We start from the raw sequence: 9,392 nt of genomic DNA, 5'->3' as shown, positions 1-9,392 counted from the left end.
TGGTTTTCAAGCGGGATTTTTGCCCACCGGTGCCACTGGCGAGCTCAATCAAGCGCACCATTGGATTGACCGGGTAAAGGAGCTCAATCAAGCGCACCATTGGATTGACCGGGTAAAGGAGCTCAATCAAGCGCACCATTGGATTGACCGGGTAAAGGAGCTCAATCGGGGAAAGAATTAGGAGGAGCGTCACTCTAAATCACCTGTATGGAGATGCACCTGTCATCCTTCTGAAGATGTATTTAAACTCCTGACAACCCTACAGGAGGCATTCGGCTGTTGTGCCTCAAAGAGAGAACTTTGTTCGTCTGAACTAACCCAACGGTCAACATGCCCACCACGAGTGCTACTGATGACCGTCTGAGCAAGTTCAAGAACAAGGGTAAAGAGCCGTCGGTAAGTCAGCTCCGTAGCCTAGACTTTGATTCTCCAAACTGCCTAGTTGAAGGTCCTTCCCTTTGGTTTTTGTGCTGCATTCTTTTTTTTTTTCCACATTTCGGTTTTGGATCGTTTCCCCCCTCCAACTCCATTACAGGATGACAGCACGTATAACCTTCAATCGTAACGATTTTCCGAGAATTTGACGAGTTAAAAAAATATTTTAAAAAAGAAGCCTGATTGTAGCCTGATCGATGTATTTTTGTCTGTAGAAGCTCCGTGAGCGGCGGATCGCGGAGTGCGTAGAGCTGCGTAAAGCCGCGAAGAACGAAAACTTCCTCAAGAGGAGGAACATTACCACTCTACCGGGGGATGCGGACCGGTCACCGGAGTTGAACACCGACAACCACGAGGTACATATTTAATGAGTTGTTACAGTAAAGGGATTGTTCTCCCAAATTACTATTCATTTTGCCTAGGCGGTGAAGTCTATGGACAAAGTGTGACCGCGGCTATCCGTATTTTTGTCTCCACATTTAACGTTTTATCAACAAGTGGAGTATCAAACCCTTTCAAGTGACGGGATTGGTATTAGAGGATTTGAACGTTTTTGGGCATTGTGTGAAATGTCAAAATTGACTTATGACATGGATGGTGTTTGTGCACGTGCTGAAACGTCTGAGGAATCTAATTCATGGTGGCAAACTGTACCTTAATGTAATCACTAGTTAATAGTCATATTTGTGGCCTACAATCAAACCATGGCTAAGGGATGTTACGAGGAGTGCCTGGACACAGCCCTTAGCTGTGGTATATTGGCCATATACCACCAACCTCTGAGGTGCCTTGGTATTAAACTGGGTACCAACATAATTAAACCAGTAAAAAATACATGTTGTCATGCCCATTTTATATGGTCTGATATACCATGGCTTTCAGCCAATCAGCATTCAGGGCTCGAACCACCCAGTTTATAAGTTGTCTTGGCACCTCCAGGATGTTGTTGGCTTATCAAAGGTAAAACAGCATCCCAAATAACACCCTTCTGTACATGGTTTACACCTTTAGCCTCTCTGGACCCTGGTTAAAAGTCCACCATAGTGGAGACTAGGGTGCCATTTGGGAAGCAGATCTGGTCAAGATTGATACATTTCAATTCAGGAAGTAACCTCATTCCTAAACCACATGTCAGAGTATTGTGGGTATTCTTTTATTTGAATGTCAGTTTGCTGACTTGAAATTGACCCTGAATTACTATTTAAAAGGAAATGACTCTACCTCTGCAGGGCTGTAGAATAGTATGGTTGTCATGCTTTGTCTCCAGGTGACTGCGATTACCATCGAGGAGGTTGTTGGTCATGTGAACAGTGACTGCAAGGAGAGACAGACCAGAGGATGTCAGGCTGCCAGGTAAGGTCCAGCATTGGGTTGGTTCCTTAGGTAATTGACCGTGACTTTGGTGTTACCAGCAGCACTTACCAACTGACCTGCATGACCTCTTCTGGTTGACCCTTTGGCAGCGGTCTCATTTCTCAACTGTTTTGATAAGTCTCTGCTGTGCATCTCGATTTAGACCAGTCAGTCAAATTATGGTTTGAAGATGCGGTGAGGTCATAATCATGTCCACTGGCAAGATACCATTTAACATTGATGTATTAGAAACAGTCAATGGCTGTGGGGAAGATGCCATTTAACATTGATGGATTAGAAACAGTCAATGGCTGTGGGGAAGATGCCATTTAACATTGATGGATTAGAAACAGTCAATGGCTGTGGGGAAGATGCCATTTAACATTGATGGATTAGAAACAGTCAATGGCTGTGGGGAAGATGCCATTTAACATTGATGGATTAGAAACAGTCAATGGCTGTGGGGAAGAGTGAGACTTAGTCGGTGGCACCACTGAATGCATTAATTACAGGACTAGGTTGACTAGACCTGCAGGGACGAGGGGTAACTCATCCCCCCCCCCCCCCTGTAGGAAGCTGCTGTCCCGTGAGTGTAACCCCCCTCTAAAGGAGATTGTGGAGGCAGGGCTGCTATCCAGATTTGTTGAGTTCCTAGGAAGGGATGATGACCCCAGTCTGCAGTTTGAAGCCGCCTGGGCTCTAACCAACATCGCCTCGGGGACCTCCTGGCACACACAACAGGTGCGTGCACACAGCCCTGGGCTTTCACCATTGCTTCAGGTCCACTGTGGAGTCACTCGGCTAGCTGGGGTAACCTGGTGAGTCCCTCTCGGTGGTGAAAGCGTACTAGACTGAACAAAATATATCAACGCAACATGTAAAGTGTTGGTCCCATGTTTCATGAGCTGAAATAAAATCTCCTGGGAGTCTTCCAGCTTCTCAAATTTTGTGCACAAAGTTGTTAACATCTGTTAGTGAGCATTTCTCCTTTGGCAAGATATAATGTAAGGTAATGATCATGTAGTTTAATCAGCTTCTTGATATGCCACACCTGTCAGGTGGATCGATTATCAATTAGCTGTTTAATCAGCATGATCATTACACAGGTGCACCTTGTGCTGGGGGACAATAAAAGGCCACTGTAAAATGTGCCGTTTGTCACAACACAACATCACTGATGTCTCAAGTTGAGGTGAGTGCAATTGGCATGCTGACTGCAGGAATGTCAACCAGAGCTGTTGGCATGCTGACTACAGGAATGTCAACCAGAGCTGTTGGCATGCTGACTACAGGAATGTCAACCAGAGCTGTTGGCATGCTGACTGCAGGAATGTCCACCAGAGCTGTTGTCATGCTGACTACAGGAATGTCAACCAGAGCTGTTGGCATGCTGACTACAGGAATAGTCAGGAATACAGGGAGGGGGAGGGGGGAGGAGTCTGAGACTGCCACCCTGACAGATGAAACTGAGTATCTAGCTAAAGTGCTTTTGTGGGGGGTGGGAAACACTCTGATTGGCTGGGCCACTGTCCAATCTTGTGAAACCCATAGAATAGCGCGTACTACCGTTCCAATTGATTTCCTTATGAATTAATAACTCAGTCATGTTTGTTTTCAGTGTGTGTGTATATATCTCTTTCCAAACTGTTGCACTGCTCAGAAACCTCTAGATGGCACAAGTGGTGCCAGCCTTTTAAACTGCATTGTTTAGGGCTTGTAAAGTAAACATTTACTACACCTGTTGTATTTGACCCATGTGATGTAGCCTTTGCTTGGCCTGGCTGTAGTTGCCTGGTGTAATGTCTCCCTCTACAGGTGGTAGAGCATGGTGCAGTCCCAGCTTTCATATCTCTGCTGGCATCCCCCATGTTGCACATCAGTGAGCAGGCTGTCTGGGCCCTGGGCAACATAGCAGGTAACACCGAGCCCAGGAAACATGAGGTCCACTGTGCTTGAACAAAAGCCTATATGTTAAGACTGTTTCCTGTTTTCAGGTGATGGACCGGCGTATCGTGATACTCTGATAGAATGTAACGTGATCCCTGCTCTGCTGTCTAGAATCACCCCAGACACACCTGTAAGTTCCTGTCCCCCTGTGGGGTCCATAACGTCCACCTGTGGGGTCCTTAACGTCCACCTGTGGGGTCCTTAACGTCCACCTGTGGGGTCCTTAACGTGCACCTGTGGGGTCCTTAACGTAATGGTTTGGCACCTTTGTCACCTGCCATGTTTGAACCAGTTGTACATTCTGTTCCTTAACAAATTGTTTTCCTTCTGTTCTGACCCGTAAAATACAATTCTTAACCTCTTCTGACTCAAACTTTAAGATTTCACAATTAGTGTGGCTCATGCAGCTTTTCTATGGAGTGGGCAAGCTATTTACTGTCATTGAAAATAAGCATTTATTAACGGACTTGCCTAGTAAAATAAAGATGGAATGGTCATGCTTTGGCCAGACGATTAGGGAGCAAGATGCAGGTGAGGGTGGAGGATGCTTGGCTTTAATGTATGTCATAAGATGCCCAGTGCTGAATTAGGCCTGCGGAATTAGCGTATTGAAAGTAGTCAGACCCCCTTGACTTATTCCACGTTCTGTTACATTACTGACTTATTCATTCTGTTCCTACCCTAAATTATAGAATATGGTCCCCCCCCCATTTTCAGTTTCCTGAACTGGTTACAATTCCTCTCCTCTCCAGGTGGGATACCTTCGTAACTTGACATGGACCCTGTCTAACCTCTGTAGGAACAAGAACCCCTTCCCTCCCTTATCTGCTGTCCAACAGGTGACCTCCACAAACACACACTGTTGCACTCGGTTCTCTACTTCCTCATCTAGAAGTGTACACTTCCTCCCCCAGTGCACTCGGTTCTCTACTTCCTCATCTAGAAGTGTACACTTCCTCCCCCAGGTGCTGCCTTCTCTGATTCAGCTCCTCCACCTGAGTGATCAGGATATCTTGAGTGATGCATGCTGGGCCGTCTCCTACCTGACTGATGGTGCCAACGACCGTATCGATATTGTGGTCCAGACCGGTATTGTCCCCCGTCTGGTGTCGCTCATGAGCTTTGAGGCGCTCACTGTGGTGGTAAATAAAGTTCTGGTTGTCTTTAAAAGACTAGTGCTCCTTTACTGTCAGAGGGACTGACCCAGGGCTCACTGTGGTGGGTGGGACTGACCCAGGGCTCACTGTGGGGGGTGGGACTGACCCAGGGCTCACTGTGGTGGTAAATAAAGTTCTGGTTGTCTTTAAAAGACTAGTGCTCCTGGGACTGACCCAGGGCTCGCTGTGGCGGGTGGGACTGACCCAGGGCTCGCTGTGGCCACTCTAAACACCACATCTGAAGGCCTGTGGTGTTCTAAACTAACTCCAGCTTCTCTCTGCCTCTCCAGACCCCAGCTCTGCGCTCCATAGGGAACATAGTGAGTGGCTCAGACGTCCAGACTCAGGTGACTAAACTATGGACTGATACACTTTAGCAGTTAGTGTTTGACCTGTAGTTGCTGTTCATCTCCTCAGCTCTTGGAATCGGTTTTGTCTGTGACCTTGACCAAGGCACTTGACACAAACCTGTACCAGGGTGCTGTACTCTGGCTGACCCTGTAAACACACCTTTCACAGCACTTAGCCAGTGGTTTTATGGTTGCCTGTAAGCTTGAGCAGTTAACCAATATTCCCTTGATGAGAACGTAATTCCATTTAACTGGCTACTACACTATGATTACAAAGCTTTGTCCATTTGTATTGTAGGTCATTGGGATACATAATTTTGATCCGGTGGTGAGGATACTGAACTACCTATAAGCTTGATTTGAACTTTGTGCCTTTTAATAATTGTATTCCTGTCAGGTGGCCATCGACGCCGGGGTGCTGTCTGTCCTGCCTAGTTTAATGAGACACAGCAAACCTAGCGTTCAGAAGGAGGCAACCTGGGCCGTATCTAACATCGCTGCTGGTCCCGCTCAACAGATACAACAACTGCTCACCTGCGGCCTGCTACATTGACCTGCTGCTGGTCCCTCACTACACCTGCACACTCAACAGATACAACAACTGCTCACCTGCGGCCTGCTACCTCCGCTTATTGACCTGCTACGCAACGTTGGTGACACCTCACTACACCTGCACACTAGCCAACTGATACAGCAGCAACTCACCTGTGGTCTGCTGCCTCTGCTTATTGACCTGCTACGCAACGTTGGTGACACCTCACTACACCTGCACACTAGCCAACTGATACAGCAGTGACTCACCTGTGGCCTGCTGGCCCCGCTTATTGACCTGCTACGCAACGTTGGTGACACCTCACTACACCTCCACACTAGCCAACTGATACAGCAGTGACTCACCTGCGCTTTTTCAAACTTCTCCTTTGGAACCCCCATATGTTACAATGTATTTGTAGCCCTGAACTAGAACACCTTAATCAAGGACTTGATGATTAGTTGACAAGTTGTATCAGATGAGCTAGTTCTGGAATGGTTGGCTGGGGGTCCTGGAGGAGAGGTTTGGGAACCACTAGTCTACCGCCTGCACTTATAGACCAGAGGTGTCCTACGAAGCAGGTTTAAGTTCACAGAAGATAGCTGGCTGAGTTCAACATGGGATAAACGGTCATACAAATGCTGCTGACCTTTTTTAGCCAGGTATATGTCTATGGCAACGAATCCTTCACAACAACTCCACTTACCCTGAAGGAAGTGTCTGAGTAATTAGTTGAGGACCAAATCAGATTCCCTCCCCTTCAAAGACTTATCATCGCTTTCATTTGATGACTAAAAATATTTAATTGTTTTTTTGTGAAATAGTAGTTCAAATGCAATGTTTTAAAGCCTCATGCACAGTAACACTTTTGTAAGACATAATAAAATGTATCGACAGGAGTGGGAGGTTTGTCCATTCGTAAGCTCAAGTCATCATTAACAATCTGTAATAGACTAACTTCTAAAAGCCTCACTTCAGTTTTGATGTTTCAGCATTCGACTAGCCTTGTGGGACGTGTAGTTACAACCTGCGAGAGGCAATAGCCACATCGTAGTACTGATGAACCCTGGAATGTGACGCTGGCTAGGTCGCGGTACTGATGAACCCTGGAATGTGACGCTGGCTAGGTCGCGGTACTGATGAACCCTGGAATGTGACGCTGGCTAGGTCGCGGTACTGATGAACCCTGGAATGTGACGCTGGCTAGGTCGCGGTACTGATGAACCCTGGAATGTGACGCTGGCTAGGTCGCGGTACTGATGAACCCTGGAATGTGACGCTGGCTAGGTCGCGGTACTGATGAACCCTGGAATGTGACGCTGGCTAGGTCGCGGTAATGATGAACCCTGGAATGTGACGCTGGCTAGGTGTAGATCTACTCAGGGTTGAACTTGTACAGGAGGATACCACTATGTAATGGTAGTTAATCACCACTCGCTCCACATTAGATGCGCTCACTGTAAAGGGCATAGACACTTACCCCCGTATCTCAGTGACTGATGCAGTGTGGGTCACGACTAACCACCCCAGTCTAATCCCCTATATCTGGTGTTTTCCCAGGGGGACTTTAAGACTCAGCGGGAGGCGGTGTGGGCCATAACTAACTTCACCAGCGGGGGCACTGTGGAGCAAGTTATCCAACTGGTCCAATCAGGAGGCCTGGAGGCCATCCTCAACCTACTGACTGTCAAAGACTCCAAGACCATCCTCGTCATATTGGACGCCATCAACAACCTCTTCATGGTGAGATGCCTAGTCGTTGCTGCTACTTTTAAAGTTTAGGGGGTGACCCACTTTCTCTCCCAGGCAGCGGAGATGAGGTCTGTTTGAGGAGCTACCTTGTAAAACCTCATTATGTTCTCTCATCCCCTCTTGTTCCAGGCAGCAGAGAAGATGGGTGAGACTGACAAGCTGTGTCTACTGGTTGAGGAGTTGGGAGGCCTGGATAAGATCGAGATGCTGCAGAACCATGAGAATGACACCGTGTACCGTACTGCCCAGGCACTCATAGAGAAGTTCTTCACTGATGTCAGTAAATATCACCTGGAAGTAGTCGCTGTCTGAAAAGTGTTGAAGCAGTCAAGTCCTTGATCCCTCATGCCCCCCCCCCCCCCCTCGGTGCAATGCTACTCTTCCTCCAATTAGCTTTTGCTTGAGAATTCATTGAGTTGACTGCTTTTACACTTCAGACAGAGCCCTAGAACAATCTTATTGCATTTACAATTTGTAGTTTTAAAATCGAATTGATCAGGTGAGTCTTAACATCTTGCATTGTCCCAGGAGGAGCCTGAGGGTCTGCAGACTGAAGCCACGGAAGCCACTGACACAACCTTTGCCTTCAAGACCCAGGATGTGCAGAAGACCTTCCGGTTTTAATAATCCCACAGGATGTCCAGTGTTAAAATACAACATGATTTTGGAATATTAATAAATATATTTTTTGCACTTTTGGGCTGATTAGTTTATCTACTCCACTGTAATGTTTCATAGGGTTCATACCCATCTGGGGGGGGGGGGATATTACAGGCAGGACACATGGTGCTATTTCATACCAAATGTAGCACATTGTCAGGAGGTATTGACTTATGGAACTAAACCTTGATCTCAAGCCACTTATCTGGCAAGTAAACATAGTTGGCGCATGTCTACTTAGCTTGGTTAACTTAAGAGTTGGGCCAGTAACAACGGTCGTTGTAGATTCTCCCTTCAGCAAATGATATAAATGTAGCATGCACCCCCTGAGCTTCTGGGTGGCACAACCCCCTCCCAAATTATATAAATGTAGCATGCACCCCCTGAGCTTCTGGGTGGCACAACCCCCTCCCAACTTTAATCATACCCTGTTACATGATCTCTTGCACAATCCCATTTTGAATACTATTGACGAGCTACTTTGGTTATGGCCGTTCCCTACAGGCTGTTTCAAATGTTCAATTGAGCCGACTTGCTTTCCCATTTAATGCAGGAACCCTGAACACCGTTACATTTCACTGGTGCAGATCTCTCTGACTCGTCCCTACTGTTAATGGTAACCTGGTTAGGGGTAACTGTCTCAATGGTCCTTATTAGAACTATTGGCACAGTTCCTGATACTTGTTGGTCAATTCAGAATTGAATCTCTAACAGAAGCATGGTCTTCAAATCTACCAATCATGGAACATATTGAAAGCTTCTATTCTTCCAACGGAACGTAGGGGAATTATTGAACGTAAACATCGGCTGTATTGATGCATTAGCAAGGTTTTCAAACCAACTGTTTCTGGGAGTCCGTTTTCAAACATACGGTTTCTGGGAGTCCATTTTCAGTTCTGTTTGGTGCTTAGTGAGTTTGACCAAGATGGCATTTATTCAGCCATTTCCCAACCTCTATACATCAGGGGTAGGCAATTTTGGCTCGAGGGCCACATTTGGCGTTACAATTTGTTCAAAAGCCATTTGCAGGCCAGAAAGGTGACTCCATTTACTGTGTAGGTCCATTATAATGGGCATCTAGTTCCACACACTCGTGGCCTGGAGTCCAGCGGGCTGAATTGGCTCGCCTGCATTAGATGGAACATCGTTTTATATGGATGAGAACCGAGCCATAGATGGCTAACAGACCGTTGTCCTTAATGTTCA

The 9,392-nt window shown here is 46.7% G+C and overlaps 1 protein-coding gene and 1 long non-coding RNA gene across 2 annotated transcripts; one reads left to right on the top strand and one right to left on the bottom strand.

The window, feature by feature from the left end:
- Positions 1–234: 234 nt before the first annotated feature.
- kpna7 (karyopherin alpha 7 (importin alpha 8)) lies at positions 235–8,224 on the top strand. The gene is made up of 14 exons (XM_065024022.1): positions 235–396; positions 651–791; positions 1,703–1,788; positions 2,361–2,529; positions 3,604–3,703; positions 3,783–3,865; positions 4,488–4,574; positions 4,701–4,877; positions 5,183–5,239; positions 5,640–5,790; positions 5,866–5,891; positions 7,335–7,517; positions 7,656–7,802; positions 8,055–8,224. Exons 1-14 carry the CDS (start codon positions 331–333, stop codon positions 8,148–8,150), a joined length of 1,569 nt encoding a protein of 522 aa, XP_064880094.1. The 5' UTR covers positions 235–330; the 3' UTR covers positions 8,151–8,224.
- Positions 5,641–5,918, bottom strand: LOC135573816 (uncharacterized). Its single transcript, XR_010464953.1, has 2 exons — positions 5,852–5,918; positions 5,641–5,776 (listed from the first exon to the last, which is right to left on the bottom strand). It is a non-coding gene; the product is annotated as an uncharacterized LOC135573816 (long non-coding RNA).
- Positions 8,225–9,392: the final 1,168 nt, after the last annotated feature.

Source organism: Oncorhynchus nerka, linkage group LG10 (genome assembly GCF_034236695.1).
Source record: "Oncorhynchus nerka isolate Pitt River linkage group LG10, Oner_Uvic_2.0, whole genome shotgun sequence".
NCBI classification, from domain to species: Eukaryota; Metazoa; Chordata; class Actinopteri; order Salmoniformes; family Salmonidae; genus Oncorhynchus; species Oncorhynchus nerka.
The sequence above is the reverse complement of the archived record's forward strand: the minus strand, read 5'-3'. Positions and strand labels throughout refer to the sequence as shown.

Excerpts from the sequence above, each read along its gene's own strand:
- kpna7 (XM_065024022.1), top strand. The coding sequence starts at position 331 with ATGCCCACCACGAGTGCTACTGATGACCGTCTGAGCAAGTTCAAGAAC. Across the intron at positions 1,789-2,360 it reads AGAGGATGTCAGGCTGCCAG|GAAGCTGCTGTCCCGTGAGT; the intron begins GTAAGGTCCAGC and ends CCCCCCCTGTAG. Across the intron at positions 7,803-8,054 it reads TAGAGAAGTTCTTCACTGAT|GAGGAGCCTGAGGGTCTGCA; the intron begins GTCAGTAAATAT and ends GCATTGTCCCAG.